Here is a 24,686-nt window from a genome sequence, read left to right on the forward strand (position 1 = left end):
GCTTTCCCTGTATATGTTTTTTTAGTAAAAATTAAGATATGATTAAATCTCTAAAAAAATTATAACCAATTCATTTTAAATGAAAAAGAAACATGGGGTTCAAATCCATCCTACCCCTTATTTCCCTATCCCAACCCATATATCCCAGTATCCCCTTAAAGTTTACTACCACGATTCATAACCTATTTATGGTTCTAAGCAGCATATAATGCTATAATGTCATCATAAAGAGACTCAAACCAAAGACAGTTTAGACAGCTTCCCATGGCACCCAAAAATAGGTTCATTGAATGAGATCAGATTCCGATTACATACAGGGCAACCAATGGAAACAACTATGGCCGACTACTACACGCTCAAATCAGCAAAACTGCAGCTTGCTAACAAGACATTTCCCAGCTGCATAAGAGCCCTATGCGTTAACACGAACAACAGGCTACCTAACCTAACTCTATAGCATTTACAGGGTAAACGGGACCCCTATACAGAGGATGGGCTACCAGGTCTAAATGTCAGTTACCACCTATCTACAAACATTGAACAACGCTTCTCACCCTGCGCTTTGCGCAGCTATCAAAGAACCATGAATCCTGCCTTCTCTCCTTCCCTTCAGCACAAGAAGCATTGCCTTTTGTCAGTTCTGCAGCAAGCAACCGAACTTATGTACTTTGCATGCAGCAAGATTGATTGAAGTTGTCCATGAGGCAATTCCTATACCCTGAAACGGTTATAAGGCCAATTAGTCCAACTTCTTCATTTTGAATCTGAATGAATGATGAGAATATAGCCAACACATGAAATATAGGATGGTTGTAGTTTGGGGCATCCTGGCGATAGAGCCTACAATACTAGGTTAACTAGCACTTCATACTTCTGGAACAGGTAACTCAATACAATGGATGTCAAATCAGACACTTACCATTACCTAATTCCCGAGAACCCACAGCTGGATCCTACGTTACATGGGTGACAAGAAGCCCTGCCCAGCAGACGCAGCTACCGCCAAACACATGGGATCTCAATCTTGAATTAAACAGCCTCTAGTTTGATTGATGCTTTTGAAAAAACTGACAAGACAAAAGGTGCTTCCTCCCCAGGATGGATGGTAGTTGGCACAATCGTGTACCCTTTGGGGTAAGGATCCAAGACCAGTTCACATGATATCTCTCTCGAGTTAACATAATCTGTTCCACCAGCTGATTCATGCATGTAGATATTGTAAGCAGCACGGCAGCCCTGTGTCTTGAGTATCCTCATTCCAATGTAAAACATTGAAGAATCATGACTAGATTGGTAGTTACGGAAACCATTCGTCTTTCTAGAGAAACCAACACCCTGGAAAGCATGAAATTTATGTAGATAAACATGATTGTGCTTCTCCTAGTGTTACATTGATAAGCAGCTTCAGACATACCTGAGTAAGGGTAATAAAAACATGAACAGGGTATAGTGCATCACGTCCTGTTACTCTAAGTCGATACTGTGGATTTTGATGCCATGAGTCGTAATCTTGGCAACCACCTGCATTGTAGCCACGCCATTGCCCATGGACAGAATAACGCATCTCTGGTGGATAAACACGACAAACATATATTGACCGAAAGTGAATCTGAAAATCTTGCCAAGACATCCAGAATACCCCATTCTTCGACTGCAAGGATGGAGAGACAAAGGGGATTGGAGTCAAGATCTGTAGATGAAATCAAACTTACAAGATACACTTTGTTTACTAGGGGTGCAATGAATTATCTCACTTATCAATAAGCTGTGGTTTGCCACCAACTAGTGTGATATGACTTATGCAAATAAATTTATATCAAGAGACAAGTACCTGTGGAACATGCATGAGCTTATGCTTCATTCGTTCGGTCCACTCTGGTGAAGAGTCTGACCATGGTCCATTCCATTCAACTTCATTTGCCCATGGATTTCTGATTTGGATGAGTTTGTGGCCATCAACTTCTCTTACCTGAAATATAATACAATTGTGTAAACTTATCCTGTAGTAGTGAAGAGCTGACAATTACCCAGAAATCTCAGATATAATTTAAAAACTAGAGCAAACCTGCAAAATTGAGTATGCATGTCCCTGAACAATGCCACTTGATGAGATGTGAGCATCAGATCCAGAAGGACTTCCAGCACCAAGAAGAAAACCTTCTTGTTTGAAATGCAACAACTGGGACCACAATCTTCCACTAGCCAGATCAAGTTGTGCTTGAGGACTTCGCATATCAATCTCTTCACCAGCCCCACCTGTGAGATCCACTAGAGCATCTTGAACAAGCCCACCTTCCAATGCCTCATAAGAGCCATGAAGTTTCGCATAAGCCTTCTCAAGAATGGATACCCAAAGCTCATTTTGCTTTCTACTAGTAGCGAATGCTGGTTTCCCCGGAGACTCGCACGGGATCCAATCATCAACAACCACGGCTACCCACTCACCCTACGTAAAATATAACATAAAAATTATGACTCAGAAAAGAGTTTTAAAAATACAGAAAAAATTCAAATTACTGTAAGATAATTCATAAAACCTCTCCACAATGAAGCTGAATATTGAGTCAGGGGAAAACAATGCATTAGTGATAACCCTAATAAAAACATAATACAAGTGCTCTTCTTGTGCACTTCCCTTCTGAAAAAAGGTTACACCAACTACAGCCAAGTTTTATTAAGAAATTTGTATTGTGATATAAAGATTTCACTCCAGAAATCCATATCAACAACACGTGGAAACTACATGGGATTAGTAATAGAAAGGTCTAAATAGGTGTCACTGAGAGACTTCCCAGGGAAAGGCCATAAAAAGTATGAGGGAGGCAAGTACTTACATTGCAGGGGTGAAGTATAACTAAGCTATTATTTTAAGTAATATACACTACATATCTCCATTGAGCAGTGTAACACCAGCATTGCTCCAGTAAATATTGCAGACCGATGAACTACTTCTAATAAAATATTTTGTTTCTTTTCCAACACAGCTAAATATGTTATCAATGCATGTAGCCTGATGTACACATTTGCTTCAGAAATAGAACCTTGATGTTAAACTGGACATACGATCGTCAAATGGTAAACTTCACACATCATTTTGTGGTCTAACATTTTAAGATAACTGTATTATAAACTTTGCAGAATGAATCAACTGAACCTTCCTAGATAAGGCCTTGTTTAGATACACCCAAAAACCCAAAACTTTACAAGATTCCCCGTCACATCGAATCTTGCGGCACATGTATGAAGTATTAAATATAGATAAAAAGAATAACTAATTGCACAGTTTACCTGTAAATCACGAGACAAATCTTTTAAGCCTAGTTACTCCATAATTAGACAATGTTTGTCAAATAAAAACGAAAATGCTACAGTATCAAAATCCCAAAACTTTTTGCATCTAAACAAGGCCTAACATAATAAACAAATGACCCAAGGCTAATATATTAATGGAAAAGGAGCAACCCAAGTGAGCAGATACTTATCGGTCAAATGATTTAAACATTGGATACCTGAATGCAGAATCTGACAGTGTAAATCCCTTCATCGTTGTACTCAGGAGTGATTATAACTTCTGATATACGAGACATCTCAGTTAAAACTGCGACTGCACTTAGGAACCAACAGTCTCCCAACCGACCCTGAAATCAACAATTGGGTAAACTGAATCTCAATTCTGGTAATAAATGACAATGCCCCAAATTCCACTTTACCACAATTCTGGCTGCACAAAAGTAGAAAACAAAAAGATTATACCTGACACACATCTGAGGAATTCACAGAACCCGAAAACAAGCAAGGCTGAGAACTGATGGATATCTCCTTTGCTATGTCAGAAGGCCTCATCCACTCAGAAACAACCTAAACTCACAAATTAAAACATATGTCAGGAACTTAACCAATAATTTTCACAAGAGCAAGAGATGTGCATGCGATACCTGCAGTTTCAGGGGTGGATTCATTGGATCTACAAATAAAGAACGATCCTCTGGAGGGAACTCTTGATCAGTGAAGTTTCTCTCTCCTTTCGCAACAAGAGCATCCCTGACAGCCCTTTCAACAGAAAGCATACGCTGGTTGACTTCATCACGTGTCTCAAACCTTGGTTTTCTTGGTCTCCTAGCGAAGGAGTCAATGTCAATAGCTACAGAATCATGTACTGGACGTTTCCTACCACTTGAGTACTGTCCATCCCATTCGACATCCCCTTGATCATAAACCTCATAAGCATCTTCACTTTCCCAGTCATCCACCTGAATGAAACATAAGGAAAACACATTCAGTTTCATATTCCCTACCAATTCAAGACATGCCAAAAAACTGAAGTGCAGAATTTATAGGTAAAAGCAGTACCCTTGCAGAATAACTTCCATGCCAAGCATCGCCGGGTGCAAGGTCAAAAAATCCATACTCAGCAGGAGACATGGCAGTATGTAACACAGTAACCTCATCTTCACTGAGACATCTTCCCCATAGAAAAGCATCCATGATCTGCATCTTTGAGTCAGAACCTTCACTATCTGACCTACCAAAGGCATCTAAGTCGGTGGGTGGCCTAGCACCAACCCAAATATCAGTCCCAGGTTCCCAAATACCGTTCTCTGTTGGCAACGGCAACCCATTCTGATATCCATCATAAACTCCATCAATGAAAGAAGTTGCTTCACCTAGGTCGGCATCTAAAGTTACAGTGACAAGATGCCACCTGCAAGTTTACATGGCAGCTATAATTGCTTCTAGATATGATTGCATCAGAGTTTAACTAAAGTAATACCATAGTTTATGATGCAGAAGCATTGAACAGGACTGAACCCAACAAGTAATAATTCAAAAACGAGTATTGAAGAAATGTTCATCACCCCCCCCACCCCCCCCACACACACAAAAAAAAAATCCAAACTGTACATACTCGCAACAGGTATAAGACACCAAACCTGCATCAGGTATTGCCATAACAAGTAAAATAAAAATTAGTTTTTTTTTTCTGCACAAGCAGGACAGCTTAGTGTTACGATATATGCCCTAACTGCCTCTCACTCTCAGTTCCAACACATGCCAGTACCAAAACAACAAAAACAACCAACCCCATGGTGGCGCTGCCTTTGATTTCATTTGCTATGCATAATGCAATAGTTGTGAATAGGGGGGGTACCTGCCATCTGCAATACTAGACGCACCAATGTTCCACTCTTTAGCAACAGTAGTCATCCTTTCACCCTTAGTCACTAATCGAAGACCAACCTGTCCAGCTTCCATTCCCTGTTCTGATCCTGCCACTAAGATTTCCCAGCAAACCTTCTTTTGGAATTCACTTCCAAAAAGACACACTGGACCAGATACAGGTTGAACCATGACAGCAATAGACAAAGTAACCTTTTGACTTTGACAGAGGCACAAGTCAAGTTCTCCACAATGACGACCAGTACTCCTTGGTTCATCATCAAGTATGCATACAGTGCCTGGAATACCAGTCTGTTCCACATTCATACCAAATTAGAGATACAAGCATTGGAGAAAAACACTAAAAACAGAATGCATGTACAATGCATTGCTAACAAAGCAAAACAAGAAGGCTTCTTATTTAGTACTACCTCCGGTCATTAAGGTTTTCCATGATACTCCCTCTGGTCATTAAGTCGATTCCAGCAGGTTTTGAGATGTCAAAGTAGGGATATTTTTACTCTTACGCTCTTATTTAGTACTACCTCCGTCCCACAAAGTCAAAGTTTAAGAAGGTGCTAGGCGGTTTCTAGGCGCTGACCCATAGCCTAGAGCATAGGCGTTTCAAGGCGTTTTCCTAGGCGGTAGCTAATACATGTATATATACTTAAATATACGTAAAAGAAAAGAAAAAAATTGAAAATCTGTGGACAGAATGGGAGGAAAGAAGAAAAGGCCCATTTAATGGCCCAACTCTCCCTCCACAGCCCCCACCGAAGCCTTATCCTCTCCCCTGCTCTGTTTCGTTTTCTTCCTTTTCTCTTCCTCCCGAGTCTCGCAACCGCTCGACGCGTTTCTTGCAGCTGCGAGCTGCTCGCCTCTTCCTCCCGCCGCCAGATCCACCACCGTCGGCCTCCTCCCTGTCGCCTCCTCCTTCTCCTCCTCCTCCGCCGCCCAATTCCCTGCCTCCTCCGCCGCCGGCGCTCTTTGCTGTGCCTAGTCCTCCGCTGCCGGCTCTCTATGCTGCATCTCATCCCCAGGTCACTGGATCTGCACATGGGGACACCGGGGCGCCGCAGTACCCCCTCCACCTCCCCCACCGGCACTGCCGACGAGCTGGCGCCGCCTAGGGGTCCTGCTTACCCCCCCTAGGCAAGGCGCTCCACACACACTGCCGACGAGCTGGCGCCGCCTAGGGGTCCTGCTTACCCCCCCTAGGCAAGGCGGACACCCTCCGACTTGCGACTAATCAGGCCTAGGCGGAGCCTAGGCGCCGCCTTTTTGAACCATGCACAAAGTGACATCCTAGTTTTGTCCCAAGTCAAATTATCCTATGTTTGAATAAATTTGTAAAGATGATTATCAATGTTTGTGACACTAAATAAATTTACTATGAAAATATATTTCATGATGAATCTAATGATACTTATTTATCATAATTCATAAATATTGGTACTTTTGTCAATAAAATTAGACTTAAGATTGTTTGACTTAGGACAAAACTAGAATGACACACTTTGTGGGATGGAGGTAGAATGAAATATGTAATTTGATGATGCCACTAAGTATCCAATACACATACACAAACCAATACCCATAGAGTTTAGGGAGGATGTCAGTTACCCATCTAATCATGGGTATGGGTGGATATAATGGAAATTACCCGGTTAACCACCTACCCACAAACAATCAATATATCGACAACTGCTTTTGACCAATTCACCGACCTCCTGGAGATAATAAAAAAATCCACCAATGTCCTTTCTCAAGAACTCTGACGAGTGTGCGGTCAGTGGCTAAGACTGTCTCCAACAGTCTGAACCCATACCAACAACGCATTCATCAATTTGGGTCAAGCACAGTGAAAGGGTACGAGACTCATAACTTTCCCTCTCCAACAATAGACGCAGTGAAAGGGTACGAGACCTCCTCTCGCGAGCGCTGAGCTCGGACTCCGCTGCCGCCGCCGCCGCCTCCTCTTCCCTTCCTATCGCGGCCTTCCTCTGGAGCAGATCCACGGCGGCCTTCCCCTCCACCCCCCCTCGTGGATCCCTTCTGGGTGGCGGTGTGGCCACCGGCGGGGACTGGGGACGCCATGGCTACGCCCCCTCGCCGATCGGTGAGATCCAGGCCAACCTCGGTGGGGCGGATCCGACCGGCGAGCGGTGGCACGGACCGACAAGCGGTGGTGCGGACGCAACCTCCCCCAGCGGAGCTTCCAGGTGCGCTTGCAGCTGCCTCTGCGCAGAACTCCCTGTCTCGGGTCCGTCGTGGTCGCGCCGGCGGCTCCCCGTCGCGGGCCCACCATTGTCGATGGCGCAAATTTGGGTCAAGGAGAGAGAGCGACGCAATTTTGGGTTCCCTCTCACCTCCGACGCAAAATGGGTGCTTGCATTACGTTCTCTGTTGGAGGGCATTTTTTCACTGTACACTAGGCATTTTAGGTATGCGTAGCCTTTTGCGTTCCTTGTTGGAGACAGTCTAAGGCATGCAGATGTGCACGGCCACAAACGGTTGGCATCATGCCTGTCGGGGTCCACGAGGGTGGCATACACTTTGTGGCATGCAGGCAACGGGGATTAGCTCCATCTGTTACTCATTGGTTTATCCATATCCATTGGGTATTACCCTCAATGTTTGGATTGGATAATTTGGGGATGGATGCGGGCACAGGTATGGATGACCTCCCTAACAGCATCACTAACACAATTCCAGGAAACTCCATTCAATTAGTATTCACGCTGCCTGGGCCTGACCTTTGCTGTTGCATGTGCATGCCAACTTTAATTAATTAGGGGCCAAGAAGGGCTATTTTGCTGCTTATTTCCCCTCAGAGATATGTATTCATGTGTTATGACTGGAGGGAGTACTTATTTGTTGTCAGATTACCAGATACAGGCGAGCCACAAAACAGCCAAAATACCAAGGGATGTTTATGCCTGACATGCACTCCAAGATAAATTACAGTTCTACAGCACTCGAATGATGGCAGGTGTGTTCCATAACTTGATGAAATTAAGGGTAATCAGGGTTTAGAACCTGTTCTGCTCGCCGAGCCAATTGTGCCTTTCGTATGTGATTGGCTATTGAAGAGACCCTATCTCTTGCAAAAGAATCTTCCAGAGCAGATTCACCTCCAACAGCTCGGACAGCTGCTGCCATAGCTGCAGCATCCCTGCTTCCAGTATTAGGAATGGAAGAAAGCAATGATATTTCGAGCTCCTTCCATTTTCGTTCCTCTCTCTCCAGTAATGCCCTCCTCCTTTCTCTTCCCTTTCCTTCTTCCTCTCGCCTTTGCATCAAAGCCTCCTCTTCCATTTCTTTTTCCCTTATGTAACTGTAGACAAATAACAAAAGAATAGCAATTGATGCATTATGATGTTTGTTATATGCGTCATACAATAATGGTATAATTAATAGTAACAGTAAAAAAAACCTTTCTTGAATAAGCTCAAATTGCCTCCGATCTTCGGGCATCCATTTCTTAATTTCTTTGGCACTCAAATCGGAAAGGCCTATGCTATCCAAAAAGAGTCTTAGACGTACTTCATCCTGAAACAATACAGAAATGCTTCACACCATTAATTGCTAACAAATAGGGGTTTAAAAAGAATTACTATAGTACATACCAAATATGTACCTGTATTTGTTCAGCTTTGGCAGTCAATCCAAGCAACAGAAGTAAATAACCACCAAATTTGTCCCACATATACACCCATTCCGTATCAATTGCTTCTTCCAAAGCCAAAATACGTGCATGGGCACACATATTCCTCCGATAATCTACGTTTGACAGGGACTGGGGGCAAAATACTAAACAATCTTTTACTCCACATAAGAAAGATCCTGCAGCAATTTCTTCATTTCTCAAACGATCTCTCAGCTTCATAACATCAGCCCTAGGAAGCACAAAGTTCCCAGCCCTGTCCAATGTAAGAGCAGGATCTCCAACCAAAAGAGCAGCAGAGCTTGCAGACCTCTGAGGCGCTGAGTAAGTCCCAGATATAGCATTTCTAGTCTGGAAAAAAAAACATACTGTTATGTACAGATCCGGACATGGAGAGTTATTTAAAAAGATTCTGATTGCAATGGTAATCCTACAAGTGACGAGCTTCTGAGATAGATTTAAAATATTTTGTCAATAGTAATTTACACAGATCCCAATGTACACAATGACAGGACTATGACAGAACATGGATGCGCTAGATGTAAGCATGAACAGTGTTGAACAAGATCTCAGCATGAGATGCTAACAAGCAAGCAAACTAGAGACTGGTTGAAATGTTTCTAATTAAAATGGAGAAATGTATAAAAGCATGCACACAAATAACTTATGTTGAATATGTTAATAATAAAAATATAAAACATACTTTATTAGCAGACCGTGACATCGCTTGCACAACTGTATCCTTGCTTAGAAAATGAACTGCATCCTCCATCATCTGATTGATTTTTTAAAAAAAAATAACACATTTATTAATCATATAAAAAGGGAGCATGATATCTTACTAGTTCTAGCTGCAGCGAATACCAACCTTAAGAGTCAGGCATGGTCGAGAAACAGCAAAACTGAAAGCAATTACAAGAGTAGTAGCAGAAACGCCAGCCCCAACAAATGGTGGATTCATTATTAGACTAGCAATAACACCCCAAACTTCAGTTGCTAATGCAATCCCGTACAGAATAAGAAAGGCATAGCTGTAAAAACAATAATGTTAGAGCATGTTCTCAACTGACACTTCAACTTTTAGGATGTGACAGAACAGAAATAAGAATACATTATGACCAACCCTGAACTAAAAAAAGACAAACAGGTAGCACGAGAAAGGATATATTTGTACCTAACATTTTTAGCAGAGTCTGCATGAGCATCATAAACGTATACAGGCAATACTCTTGGCGAATACACTACGATTGGCGGTGATAGAAGGACCTGAGAAGGGCACACCCATTCAGCACTAGAAGAAAATGCTACAATATACTGAGAACTAGCAAGCGGTCGCCAACAGTTATCTTAGTGTATGCCAAAACTTACAGTCAAAGCCCTTCCAGTGAGAAGAAATATAAATGAGAAATAACCTATAGATGCTCCAACAAAAGGCTTTCCTGCAAAATTCATAAGCTAAGTAAATACAAGATTAAATGATAGCAGTAACTCAAACCAATAAAAAAACTGGAATATAGGACAGATGACATAGAAAGAAGATCATCAGTCACCGTGAAATAAACCCATCAGGAAGGCAGCCAAGGCTAGGAGAAAAGCAATGGAACAAACAAGCAGCATCTGAGTCCTCGTTAGATAGAAGTTGTTAGATGTCCAGTAGTGGATGACCCCAATAACAAATACAAGGAACAGAATGGCTACGAGGCAAGCAACTCCAACCTGTATAAAAATGACACACGAAATTATAACCTATTGTAATTTGTTCGAGAAAAATAACTTATTGTAATTGAAAACTAATGTCACAGGTCACATAAACTTTACTTACAGTCCAGGGCCTGATTGTGACAATAACAGCTGCAACTGCACCAAACAACAGCAACATTCCCATGCCAACAAAAAGGTAAACGCCACGAGAAATCTTCCAATCATCATCCTTCCTGAAATCATTTGTAATTTTGATCTCAGTGGATCAGAAATACGGAGGGGAATAAAATGCTAAAGACAGTCTTTTTTATACCATTTGTACAGCCCGGTGAACAGCGAGAAAAATGCAGGAATGCAAAGCAAGGGAAGTAATGCTGCCAGGAAATCAGCCTTTAGAGGCACACCATCCTCTCGTGAATTAACCACTCCCCAGTAGGATGCACCGCAGAAGGACACAAGAACAGCTGCAGAAAAGCATGACTTAGAACAGCTGCAATCTGTTCTATCCAATATTCAAAGTAATTTTTTTGAAAAGAAAAGGATCAAAATGAACGTACTTGCAAAGAGGCCAACACATATAGCTGATGAAGGTGAAAACCGGTACGTTGCAAACCAAGCAACAATAGGTATCAACCCCGTGGTAATCACAGCAATTGTTGAAGACAACGCCCATCCAAGATACATCGATGTTGCATAGGGAGAATAGAAGCTGTTCTTATCAGCATCCCACCCTTTATAGCCTAAAGCGTCTAAAGGCTTTGCTGACACTATCGCGCCAAGGCCAATAACTGATGCAGTGAAAACAGCTATGCTGATAACAAAGAGAGCCCGCTGAAACCAGAAAAAGAAATGATAAACAACACTAATATATTTTTTTCTTAATTGCCAATGTTGGATGGTTGAAATGCATTCTAGACTATCTACAATAATCTTAGTAAAATCTGTGCTACAAATTAGGCAGCAATTTTTATATTAGCATGACATGGCCATGCAAATATGACATGCACGTAAGGAAAAGATTGACTTGAAAGTTGAAATAGACATATTCAGGTAAATCCAGTTTTCAACATTAGACCATCGCAAACTCGCAATCCAGTATCCCCTTCTGACTAAACAAAGAGATTGAATAGATCAATGTCACACTTACTTATGCATGTGACAAGAAAACCCCTAGTTGCAAAACTGATAAAGAACTGGACAACAAACCTCTTTCTTTCCTGGAGCTTGACTAACATTTTCACGATTATCAAACTCCCTTCCAGGAATCCAGAAACGGTAACCATTACGCATCCATATGGGAACAGCAAATGAGAGGCAAGCCACCATAAGTGGTACTGTGAGAGACAAGCCCAATATAACTGATGACTTGCTGCAGAGTAAAACAGATGACTTTTAGACCAAATGCAGATATGGTACACCAATAAAAATGCATTAATTGTTTGCAGACATAAAGCTTTGGAACTCATAAATATGTACTCTAGATATACAAAGAGTAAAGTTTTCATAATTCAGAGAGGAAAATATTTCAATTTTTCAACAAAAGAAGAGTGATAAAACTAGACCTTTATGTTTAACAAATAAACCTAGTGTGCTAGGTTATTCATGACTTTCATGACTGGGAAGGAGGGATATTTGGTAAGGGGCAATACTGGTGCTGAAACATACAAGGAAAATATGCTTAAAAAAACTCTGTTCAATGTGTGAATGCCTAGCCTTTTGTAGAATTTGGATTTATGTGGGAGCACCTGAAGGAACCTCCTATCAGAATATATAGAGAACCTACTGTCCGGAAAAACAAAGAGCTTGTTTTGGCCAAGTCATGTGATACCTTAAGTGAATTGAGCATCTAAAAGCTAAGGAACATCACAATGACCAGAATTAACTGAACAATCCAAACATATAGGTCCCTTCCATTCCCAACTAAAGAATGGTATATCTTAATATTCTCTTTTTCTGGTGCTGAGTAAGAGTATAGCTTACTTGTATGGGCTAAAAAATCTAAATTGGTACAACCATTCAATTTTCTTGCCTTAATGGCACTTTTGATGTCTAGTTCTGGCACAGCTTACTTTTATGCTCTAAAAACACATCAGCCCATTATAAACAACATGATAAGTCACACAATTCTGCCGTGCAAAAACTAAGACACACCATTGCATAAATCAGCTAGACAGTACGGTACTAAAATGACAATAAGTTATAACATAAAAGGCAAAAAAAATGATTAACCCCTCCGGTTTGCAAATACCTACCATTTTGGACAAGGTTTGAGTCAAACTTTTAAAACTTTCATTACAAATAACTTTTCAAAAGTATTTAGTTTAGAAGATTGAAGCTCATATACATACATTTTTTTTGAAAAGTACTTCTTGAACATGCAGGAGTTAAGAGCCCTTACAACACATGCACGTGCACAACCACGTAGGCACACACACTCACCCCTTGTTAAGATGTTCATTTATACTCTAATACTCCCTCCATTCCAAATTCTAAGACATTTCGGTTTTTCTTGATACATAGTTTTTGCTATGTAAATGTCTTATAATTTGGAACAGAGGGACTAAAAATAGTGGTTAAATCTATGTTTTGGAGACTGTGTCGTCGTAAACAAACATCAGCTATTTGCAAACTGGAGGGAGTATAATGGAACAATGTATTGCTATGCATATAAAACTTGATGTCCTTGTGTAAATAGATAATTAACTAAGGCACAAAAAGCTAATTAGTATTTATATCAACTAAAACTATATAACAGTAAATATGTCTCAGATGCAAGAGAAGTATGTGTACCTTAAGAAAGAGAGAAACAAACCAACACATGTGCTCAGTAGCCATGCGATGAAACCATACTGAAAGAAAGGCAAATTGTTATAGTTGAGACTAGTAATATTAAAATAATAGCAACTAATACAACATTATATCTAAACTCTAAAGGAAGATAAAGCACATGTCATAAATACATTTTACAGCTGAGAAAAAATTATAGACAGGATTAGATGTTTCGGTACAACTAGCTCCCAGGTAAAAGTAATTATTTTTCTACTACACTCGATACATGAATTCTCTCATTCACATATATTCATGTTACACTAGTCATAGTAAATGTTCAACCAGAAACAGTATGAGGCGCTGGTTCTGATATGGTAAAAAGTTGTCATATTAATAAACAATCATATCCAGGTATGCCAAATAGTGAAACTATTTTTATTTTAGTGCATATCACCTTCCGGGGCTTGGATGTCATCATCATTTCTTCAGCACGCAGAGACCAAATGAATGCCATAATGGAGCAGACAACTGGTGACAGAAGCAGTATCGAGAAACCAAATTCAAACTGCCAAATTAAGAGAACTTCTATTGGTCAAACTAATAGCCAAACTTTCAAAGGAATTACAGTGCACTGCAACAAAATTACCTGTTCATGTGTTGCATTTATCACTTTGATGGTCTCTGGTCGATATATAGCCACAGTAGTAGTCTCTATTATGAACATTACTGTGAAAACAATAAAAGCACGTATTGGAGATCCAGCTAAATGATGGAATATTAGCCTTGAAATGTTCAACCATTTTTCTAGACCGCTTCTCCTTAGTTCTTCTGACAAAGAGATCTGGTTTGCAATAGTGGTATCCAATCTATCTGAATCAGTAGCTGTGACATCTACATCATCTTGATGCTCTCTATCTGCATCCAAGCTGCTCCTCTGTAGCAAAGCTAAAATCCGTGGATCCATGACTTTGTCTTTCAGCATGTAGGAAAAATTTGGATCCAGTCCTTTATCCTGAAGAAGATTAGCTAGTTCTACATCTCCAAGTCCACCGTTCTTTTTTAGCATAGATGAAATCCTTGGGTCATTTAGTCTGTCCTGAAATATCGCTGCCAGGTTCAAATCCAATAACTGTTGATTACCTGAGGTGGTGGCTGATCCACTAGGCTCACAGCCATGACTTTCCAAACCACTGCTAGAACAAACAAGTGAAGTAGTGGGATCTCCATGCCTATCTATTGAAACAACAGCAGTTTCAGAGTCTTGGACAGCAGATAGGCATGAATTACTCCTATGAGCTAAGCTTGCACGTGCACTATCTATGTTCTTGTCAGAGCTCCGGCCTTCTTGACAACTGTTTGATCGATCAAAAGGAATACTGTTCCAATTGACACCATCGCTTTGTGAGTTGCTTCTGTACATAGAATCCGTTGCATTACCATTTTGAACAGCTTCAACACTACCGCTACTACGCTTCACACTAGAGCCGCAGCCTTCTGATGAATTTGAAGAACTATTTTGTCCTTTTCTTCGAAATCCCTCTCGTAGCTTTATAACTGTACTTCTTAGAGCGTCTATCCTTGCAACTGAGGGGTTTGAAATAGAAAGCCAGGAAGAGACAGCAGCAGATAAAAGCACAGATGCTACAAAAGCATAACTGATGCAATGGCCAAGGTACCTAATGTAACACCTTCTAGTTAGCAAAGAGGCAGAAGAATACTAGGTCTCAAATGTTTATCAATACAAAGAAAGAGATGAATATTGAATACAAACCAGTAATGAACTCCGAAGGATATAAGGAAAGCCCTTGATGTTCCAGCCACAAATAACACTATCATCCGACTTTTAAGAAGCTCAAATCTAAATGAACACAAGCCCAAATTCCAGTCTGTAGAAAGGAAAAATAAGGAGTCAAGAAACAGATACAGAGCGAAAACTCAATGATGCAAGGAAGAAAAACATTACCAAGGATCACCACTGCAACTGAAGTTAAAGCACCCAGCCAACGAGCTTCTTTTGACGTAAGACCATACAAGATGGAATAGGCAACAAGCACAAGCAGCGAGCTAATGTAGAGAAGCCCTAAATGCAAGACCCTGCATTTCCAGGTTACAAGTTGTGAACATTTTATCAAAATGACAAAGAAGAAAAAGATAATACAAAGAAACATGTGAATCAGTTGAGTCGAAAGCACAAGTATGGATAGAATTTACAATTTAGGACTCCCACCATTTCACAATATAACCATAAGTCCAAGCACATCATGCACACAGACCAAAAACACAATAGTGAAAAAAATAAAAAGCTTTGAACCTTCTCTATTTGTTCTTAAATTTTGGTCACTAAATCCTATCCAGTGAGGGTAGCTGGAACTTTGTTAAAGCTACACTCCTGATTTTGCCTGTGGACATATATTGTGGAGAACCCATTCCTCAAAAAATAAACTTACAAGTAAAACAGTATCAATAGGTATATAAAATATACAGGACTGTATGATTAAGGGGAAAAAAAGTGGTACCTGCTGGATTTTGTCATGTATAACTCACTAGGATCTGGTGGCTCAGGAGAGCATGAAACAGGAGCCACTTCAACACAGTCAGAATAGGCAAACTTGTATGACCTCCGCACATATTCATCAACATCAAATCCACTTACTGTGCATAAAATGTGCAAGAAGGCAAAGTTAACAATGTTTCCATGTTAATGAGTTAAACATATTCACATACAAGTGAAAAACAGAACAATAGAAGCTTTACCATTAAACAGTATTTTACATATAAAAAGCATATTGATGGCCAATGATATTGCAGACACCCCGAAGAAGAACCCTGATGGAGAATTAAGCTCGGAAGCACTAGCACTAGCTGTCACATAAATAGCACAAAAGTCGTAGGCACATAGTAGGAATACTGCCAGGAGGAGAAGGTAAGCAACAGCCTCTGCAACAAACATGTCATTAGTTAATACAACAAGATCAATAATGACAGAGACAACAGAGGGGCCCAAAACACATATTGAATAAACAGCTAGAAGCCTGGAGAAACTACTGAAAACACTTCAAATCGCATTTTAGAAACGTTTTGAATGATGTGCTGATAACAGGTAAACCCCCAAGGACTCCAAGCTTAGTGTGTCATTCATTATTTTGGTTGCAAATATCTTATAGAGCAATCTTTGATGACAATGAACATGTTTTGCAACTTCCTTTGATGACTGGTGGGCTCAAACCAATGACAGTTGATGAGCACGTCCTGAGAGGTTTGAATTCAGTCATTTGGGGAGCTTGGGCTCTCCGGAGTCACCGCAATCACTGTGTCTTCGACGGCATCTCTCCCTTCCAGTCGAACGTGTCTCTTGCTTTAGAAGAGATGAGATTTTGGAGTTTGGCTGGTGCTTGAAGTGTTCCTTACCTCCCCACCCTTGCGCCCCCAGGAGCTTAGTTTTTTTGTTAGATCGGTGCGTTTTGTTTGTCAGATGTGTCTGTTCTTAGGGGTGGTGATCTGTATAAGGTTTCTAAATCTCCACTTCTTCTTAATATAATGGCATGCAGCTTTCATGTGTGTTCAAGGAAAAAAACATGTTTTGTAACAGTATTCTTTATAAATCAAATGAGGTAACAAATTTCTTGGTGAAATAATTATAGGTGAACACCACTTTTCAAAATATCAGACCATGAACCCATAAGAATTGAGCCTAGCTTAGTTGATGGGAGGTCTCGGTGTACAAGCCCACCACCCAGATTCAAGTCGGTTGCCTATTTCTTCTTATTTAAAATGCCACTTAAATCCTCCTGTGTTGGTCGAAATTTTTAATTCATGAACCTAGTTCCTCCTCTGTTGGTCGAAATTTTGAATTCATGAACCCATGACCAGCAACTAAGTGTGGACATATAAATATTGTTACATGGATTCTAAATAAATGTTAACTTATCAAGACAAAGCAAAGATAGCATACTTGAGCTTTGCCATTGTGTTCTCCACCAGAGCATTATAGAGTAGAATGACAGAAGCAAAGCAACACCCGCCATTATAACAGCTAAACCAATTATGTTCCTTTCCAGAAGAGCAATAAGGATGCTTCCCCACACGAGGAGAACTGCTATGGGGGAAATGACAACAAGCCATGCAAAAAGAGTCAAAAGGCTGCAAAGTGTGCTTAGTTGAGGTCCTTGCACATATGTTGGCCATTTCCTTGCATATATCCAACTGAGTCACAAAACAGAAGGAAAAAAGTTAGCAGACTGAGACAGAAATAAGACAACCCAGTCAGGGCAATGTGACCACAATAAAAATAAATAAATATGCATAAAAACAATAGTTAACTTTAACATCAGTATTTATATGGTAAGTTTTTCTGATAAACACGTAACAAGGGAGAAATTCAAAGCCATATTTTTGTTAAGTGGTTCATACAGCTCATGAGGTGCTCTATATATTACTATCTCCTCTAATGGAGAGATCATCCTCGCTGATCACTGTTAAGGTATAATAGTCAAAGGGTATTAGTGTAATTTCCCAGTCTAGGGTTTTCTTCCTGTGTCCCTCATGTAGTCATGTACTCTCTATATAGTCCCCTTTAGGCCCCAATACAATTACCCTGTTCAGTCTCCCTTTATTCGCAACATGGTACCAAAGCTCTAGGTTTAGATCCAGCCGCCACCCTTCATCCTCGCTGTGCTTCCCCCGAGAGGATCAGTCCCTGCTCCTGGGGGCAGCCCTCATCGTCGATTTTCTTTTTCTTTCTCGTCGCGTTCGTCGTCATGCAGCAGCAATCCGTCCATAGCAGCAAGCCAGCAACTCATGTTTCATCAGATCCAGATCCAGTCAGCCGCCGGCGCCATCATCCTTTGTCAGGATCCCCTTCGTCCGCGCTCCTCTGCCCGTCGTCGCGCCGTCACTTCACGTGGCCCGTCACCGTGTGACCTCTGCCCGTCACCTGTGGTCTTCTTCACGCGCATCTCCTTCACGCGCGGGTCGACTTCTTCATGCACGTCTCCTTCGGTTAGTAACAATTTTATACATGAAACAGAGTGTTTGACAGAACCAGAAAGTATGATGGTGTACTGCATTACTCATACCAAACCTACTAATCCCTCCACTTCACAGCTCACAATATAGGATAAGTCCACGATGCACATAAACCACGCAGTCACAAAACCAAAGGAATAGCTGATAACATCAGTGTGACAACTGACCCAGCTCGAATTTAACCCATGGTGGCCCATGTTGTGTGTTGATGTGAGATTTCGGGGGTTTAGTCCCACGTTGCTTTGTAAGGGTGGGTTAGACTATCATATAAGGCTTCTAGAGTCCATACCACCAACACTATGTTAAACCTTTTACATGAAGCGAGGATGGAGGCGTAAGTGGGTTGGTGGAAATGTGTAGTTCACTAGAGCTGGTTGGACTATGAGGCGCAACAATCGGACCATCCTACCACCTGTGTCCCTATAGGATGGCATACTATGACAACTCAAACCACATGGCTCTATCAAGTATAATAAAGCAGGGGTAGACAACTGTTGAAGTGTTAATTTCCCCAATTGACTTGCATTGTGAAACAACACATCCATGAACTAGATGGATACTTAGAGATCTCCAACATAACTGTATAAGAAAAAAACAAATTTTATAGGTTGTCTGAAAATGCCACAGCCATTTCACTATGAGCCTATAAAGGTATATGATTATAAGGATGGACCTTGCAGAAGTGAACAAACAAATATAGGAAGCAAATACAAAAACAAAAAATGGGTTTCCTGCTTTGGTTATGATAATCAATTGTACAAAGAAAAGACATGCAATTTTAGCGAGAACTCAGGCAACAAAAATAGTAAAATAGATGAGCCCGATAGAGAAAGATATAAAACTTCTGCAGCATACCTGTATAACCTCCATGGCCTCCAATTCACAGCCCATAGAACCCAAAAGCTGAGAGGGCTAAGGACAGCGAAGAGGAACCCACAGATGCTGCATGCCAAAACAACTCCGTGGTGTCCCTCCTCTTCCATCCTCCCCCTTTTCAATCACCTTTTGTAGGCAAAAAACATGGATGGCCTGCAAGAAAAGGTAGAACATAGAGCAAGATCACTAAATGACACTCGAGCATACAGTTCAGTGTTAACTAACCAATTCACAGATCCCAAGCAATATGATAATGCTTTGGCTAATCCTAGTAGTAAATGTTTGTTGTGTTACCATATACAGAGTATTGACATGTACCAAACAGGCCATTAGTTAGAACTCCCAAAAGTTTATCTCCACCTCTATGATTTGGTGCTTAATAATCAACAAGTTGGCTCCACCACATTGAACTGTTTTGAATTTGGTTGAATTGAAGATAACTTGATCATTCATTTCCAGTAAGAAATGGTAGGTTTATGCACACAAGACTGTATTTTCTTACAAGTTCATTGAAGACAACTTGGTCCCATGCCAGTTCAAATCTGGTTCCAGACACAACAAAAGGGATCTACAGGATAGGTATAGTCCGAATGTTTGATACAAATTAGAAATTACCCAAAGATGGGTTGGGTTGCTTGTGCAGGGGAGGCAAAAATTAGCTTCCTTTTGATCAACTTGCTGTTAATTGCACCAATGCTATTAGATTTAACTCGAAACTCCTGAATTGTTCCCATGGTTTCAGCTTAGACTTTACCCAGGGGCGGATCCAGTAAAGGGACATTGGCGTAAACATGTACACCCAATAATTTTTGCAAACACTTCGAAGTTAGGAAGGTTGTCAAGTAGCTAATGGTCAGTTTGGATGTAGATATTGAAGGTGCTGACATTGAATTTGTACCAATACCAAATCAACCTTGCATTGGAAATGACTCACAATACCAAATCTATTGTTTGGATGTGCATAGAATTGACCCATCTTCTCCTCTCCACCGCACCACCCGACAGAGGACCTGGGGACGAAGGGAAGAAGGAGAGGGAGGCGCCGGGGTCGGTAACCTTGACCCGCGGGGACCTGTCGGATCTAGGGAAGAAGGAGAGGGAGGTGTCGGGGGCGGCCACCTTGACCGGCGGGCACGAAGTGGAGGCCGTGCGAGCGGACGGAGGGAGCAGCGCCGCCACGCGAAGCGAGCGGACGGAGCTGCGCCGGCACGCGGAGCGAGCGGGAGGGAGGTGCGCGGAGACTAAAGGGAAGAGAAGGGTTTCTGTGCTCAGCTTCGCACAGCCTGAAAGGAAGAGAAGGGGTGGGAGTACCTGGTGGGTGCTCGTTGCCGGTGAAGAGACCGGAGAAAGCCTCAGCACCTGGCTTAGGGCGGCGGCGGCGGCGCGGGGACGACGGCGGCGGCCCACCAGTCGTCGGAGAGCGAGAGGGGGGCGAGAGTGACAGACAGAACAGCACGCGGAGGAATGCAGCTGGCTGCGGAGTGCGGACGGAAGGGGTAACGCAGCGGAAGGGGTTGTTGGGCGCGGACAGAGCGCACCCGCACGGCGGCACGGGCTTCTTCTGGCCCGTTTTTTCACACATTTCTTTGGAGAATTATTTTTTTTTAATATTATTATTATTATTATTCTTTCTCTCCCTTTAAATTTTTTGTTTCTTCTTTTTTTTGCGACGAAAATTTTTCGTTCTTCTTAATTTCATACCTATCCTCTTCGCGATACGAAATACTGTACAACATAGGTTTTAGTAATAAAAAATAATATTTCTAAGTATATAGTAAATTTTATATTGAAACTAGAAGCCATTTTGACATGAACATATAACAATTTTAGATACCAAAAAATCACGTAAATTGTAACAGTATTTTCCTACAAATAGGAAAAAAATATTTTCTCCACAACTAGTAAACATATTTGTGCGCCCAAACAAGAGATATAACTCTGTGTAGTTTATGTAGAGGATTTGCAACTCAAAAATCTATCCAACGAGCGTGTGGTCCTCGGTGTTTTTTTGGACAATTATCTAATGATCAGTTGTGTATTTCAATTTGTTTTGAGCTCAGATTCTAAATTGTGTTTAAACTTGTATCATATGTTCAAATTTAGCTTTAATCAAACATTATATTGTGTCTGTTCTAACTTTTTCTATTGTTCCCATTTTTTGTTGTGTGCTTTCTTTTTCCTGATCTTTTTCTTTTTCTCATTTGTTATACTGTGTTCACTTTGATTTCTCATTAATTTTAGATTTTGCAAATCTATTCAATAAAAACTTATATGTTCCAACTCGTCTTGAATCAGATCCCATGTTGTTGCTAGATGTGTATCGTTCTAACTCGAATAAACATTAGAAACATGGATTTTAATCTTTTCATCAGATGTTCTAATTCGTCTTGGGATTGTGTTCTATGGATCGCATCATGTATTTCGATTTGTTTTGGATAAGACTTCACACCATGTCTAAAATGTTGCTCTAACTCATAAAGGAGAAGGTGATAGAAAGACACAATATACGACAAATGATGTCGTCACTGATGTCGGTTGCTTAGGTTCTCCAACTTCGCTCACTACAGCTTTTTATGATGATGCCACTGTGCTCGCACGACATGGCCATGATAAATGCTAGTTCAATAAAGCATTAACTATATATGAAAATTAATAGGAGATTGACTCAACTTAAATGAGTGGCTACTGCGATATGCACCTATTGTGAGTTTACGAAATGTGAAAGATAAACATATCAACATGGGCACCGCTACATGCACTAACTCGACATGGCTAGGGTATGACATGAGTGGTGTGGCGCTAATGAAAGTTTTGTGGTTCTAAACTTAAAACGAGAACGATAAAAGTGTGAGATAACAACATGAAGAGGAGAGAGTGTAGGACATATAAGGTATGGTGAGAGTGAGACACGATAAATCTAAGAGAAGAGATAAGATGTTGAGAGACAAGACCGATGGGACTGTAGTCTATAGATCGCATCATGCATTTCAATTTGTTTAGGATAAGACTTGGCACCATGTCTAAAATATTGTTGTAACTCGTAAAGAAGAAGGTGACAGGAAGACACAATATACTACAAATGGTGTAGTCACCATTGTCGGTTGCCTAGGTTCTCCAACTTCACTCGCCACGATTCTTTATGATGATGCCACCGTGCTCGCACGGCATGGCTATAATAAATGCTACTCAATAAAGTATTAACTATATATAAAAATTAATAAGAGGCTGACTAAACTTAAATGAGTGGCTACTGTTGTATGCATTTATTGTGAGTTTACGAAATACGGAAAATAAACATGTCAATATAGGCACCGATACGTGCACTAACTCGACATGGCTAGGGTATGACATGAGTGGTGTGGTGCTAATGAAAGTTTTACGGTTCTAAACTTAAAACAAGAACGACAAAAGTGTGAGATAACAATATGAAGAGGAGAGAGTGCAGAACATATGAAAGAGGGGTATGGTGGGAGTGAGACATGATAAACCTAAGAATAGAGATGAGGGGTTGAGAGATAAGACTGGTGGGATTGTATCCTATGGATCATATCATGCATTTCGATTTGTTTAGGATAAGACTTCACACTATGTCTAAAATGTTGCTCTAACTCGTAAAGGAGAAGGTGACATAAAGACACAATATACGACAAAATGGTATTGTCATTATTGTTGGTTGCTTAGGTTCTCCAACTTTGCTCATCATAACTCTTTTTATGATGATGCCACTGTGCTCGCACGCCATGGCCATAATAAATACTAGTTCAATAAAGCATTAACTATATATAAAAATTAATAGTAGATTGACTCAACTTAAATGAGTGGCTACTGCGGTATGCACCTATTGTGAGTTTATGAAATGTGGAAGATAAACATGTTAATATGGGCCCCACTACGTGCACTAACTCGACATGGCTAGGGGTATGACACGAGTGATGTGGAACTAATGAAAGTTTTATAATTCTAAACTTAAAACGAGAACGATAAAAGTGTAAGATAACAACATGAGGAGGATAGAGTGCAGGACATATGAAAAAGGGGTATGGTAAGAGTGAGACACGATAAACCTAAGAGGAGAGATAAGGGGTTGAGAGACAAGACCGATGGTCGTGTGAGGAGTTAGTGAGAGAGACAAAATTATTTTGGCTCTTAATTAAATATTAGTTATAGATATAGGTATCTACTCTATCATACTAATTCACCAACTTTTTATTTCCTAGATTCACACAAAAAAACGTATAGACACTCCATCCACGAGCTATCCAAATTCTATCCTATTAATTTACTAACTTTTTTTCTAAGGCCGTGTTTAGTTGGTGAAGTGAAAAATTTCGCAATACTGTAGCATTTTCGTTTGTTTGTGGTAATTATTGTCTAACCATGGACTAACTAGGCTTAAAAGATTCGTCTTGTTAATTTCGATCAAACTGTGTAATTAGTTTTTATTTGTGTCTATATTTAATATTCCATACATGCGTCTAAAGATTCGATGTGACGGAGAATCTTGAAAAAATTTTGGTTTTTGGGTGGAACTAAACAAGACCTAAATCCACACAAAAACATCCTCTACTAAGAAACACTCCATCCATCCACCTAGGAATTTGTACCTAGGAAAATGATACATTAAAAATAAGCTATTCGAATTTTCGTAGAGCGTCCGCAATGGATTGCATCAAAACACCAATGACATGCACACAAAGATAGAGTAAAAAAAGAGAACATAAACATGCAAAGAGGAGAGAGACAAACACAGATTTAATGGGAAATCGTACGAGTATGGTGATTTGCTCGATGATAGCGAGTTTATTTCTTGCCTCTTCTCTTCTAAATATAGTATAAAAAATACACATTTTGTAACTTTTCACTCTCCTTGCTCAAATCTAAGGTCTTGTTTAGTTCTTAATTTTTTTTAAGATTTCTCGTCACATTAAATCTTTGGATGCATGAATGAAGTATTAAATATAAATAAAAAAATAACTAATTGCATAATTTGTTTGTAATTTACGAGACAATTTTTTAAACCTAATTAGTCTATAGTTAAAGAATAATTACCAAATAAAAAAATGCTACACTAACAAAACCTAAAAATTTTTACGAACTAAACGAGGCCTAGCTGGTCTCAACCCTTCCGCATTCCACGCTAGCGCCCCGTAGTCATGGTTCGATTTCCTCCGTGTCAAGATTTTTTTCTGGTCTAGATATAGCTGTAATATCTTATAAAGCACGCTACCTCCACATAAACACCACACTCACACATGTATACATAACTATAATATCTACAACTACACGACAGACATCCCATTGTGTGAGGCACATAAGTGTAAGGCCTTGTCTAGTCCCAAAAAATACCTAAAAATTTTCAAAATTCTTCGTCATGTCGAATCTTACAGCATATGTATATAGCATTAAATATAGACAAAAACAAAAACTAATTTCACAGTTTGCCTATAATTCTCTAGATGAATCTTTTAAGTCTAATTAGTTTATAATTGAA

At 40.4% G+C, this 24,686-nt stretch overlaps 1 protein-coding gene and 1 long non-coding RNA gene across 3 annotated transcripts; one reads left to right on the forward strand and one right to left on the reverse strand.

Moving 5' to 3' along the window:
* On the reverse strand, positions 266-20,816 carry LOC8084012 (calpain-type cysteine protease DEK1). Of its 2 annotated transcripts, none has more exons than XM_002467960.2 (32): positions 20,507-20,816; positions 19,175-19,348; positions 17,247-17,497; positions 16,049-16,231; positions 15,811-15,946; positions 15,258-15,388; positions 15,066-15,180; positions 13,941-14,970; positions 13,749-13,859; positions 13,316-13,374; positions 11,732-11,894; positions 11,083-11,356; positions 10,839-10,989; positions 10,647-10,758; positions 10,375-10,540; positions 10,193-10,263; positions 9,999-10,090; positions 9,693-9,855; positions 9,528-9,599; positions 8,798-9,175; positions 8,594-8,709; positions 8,197-8,494; positions 5,150-5,469; positions 4,351-4,702; positions 3,936-4,250; positions 3,754-3,858; positions 3,510-3,638; positions 2,066-2,446; positions 1,832-1,969; positions 1,415-1,651; positions 926-1,335; positions 266-718 (listed from the first exon to the last, which is right to left on the reverse strand). In XM_002467960.2, the coding sequence occupies exons 2-31, from the start codon at positions 19,300-19,302 to the stop codon at positions 1,030-1,032; spliced, it is 6,483 nt and encodes a 2,160-aa protein (XP_002468005.1). In that variant the 5' UTR covers positions 19,303-19,348; positions 20,507-20,816; the 3' UTR covers positions 266-718; positions 926-1,029. The 2 variants fall into 2 exon arrangements, with proteins under 2 accessions (XP_002468005.1, XP_021306797.1); XM_021451122.1 differs by having other exon boundaries at positions 920-1,335; positions 20,507-20,815.
* On the forward strand, positions 8,061-20,157 carry LOC110431718. Its single transcript, XR_002449166.1, has 2 exons — positions 8,061-8,149; positions 19,938-20,157. It is a non-coding gene; the product is annotated as an uncharacterized LOC110431718 (long non-coding RNA).

Source organism: Sorghum bicolor, chromosome 1, assembly GCF_000003195.3.
Source record: "Sorghum bicolor cultivar BTx623 chromosome 1, Sorghum_bicolor_NCBIv3, whole genome shotgun sequence".
NCBI lineage: Eukaryota > Viridiplantae > Streptophyta > Magnoliopsida > Poales > Poaceae > Sorghum > Sorghum bicolor.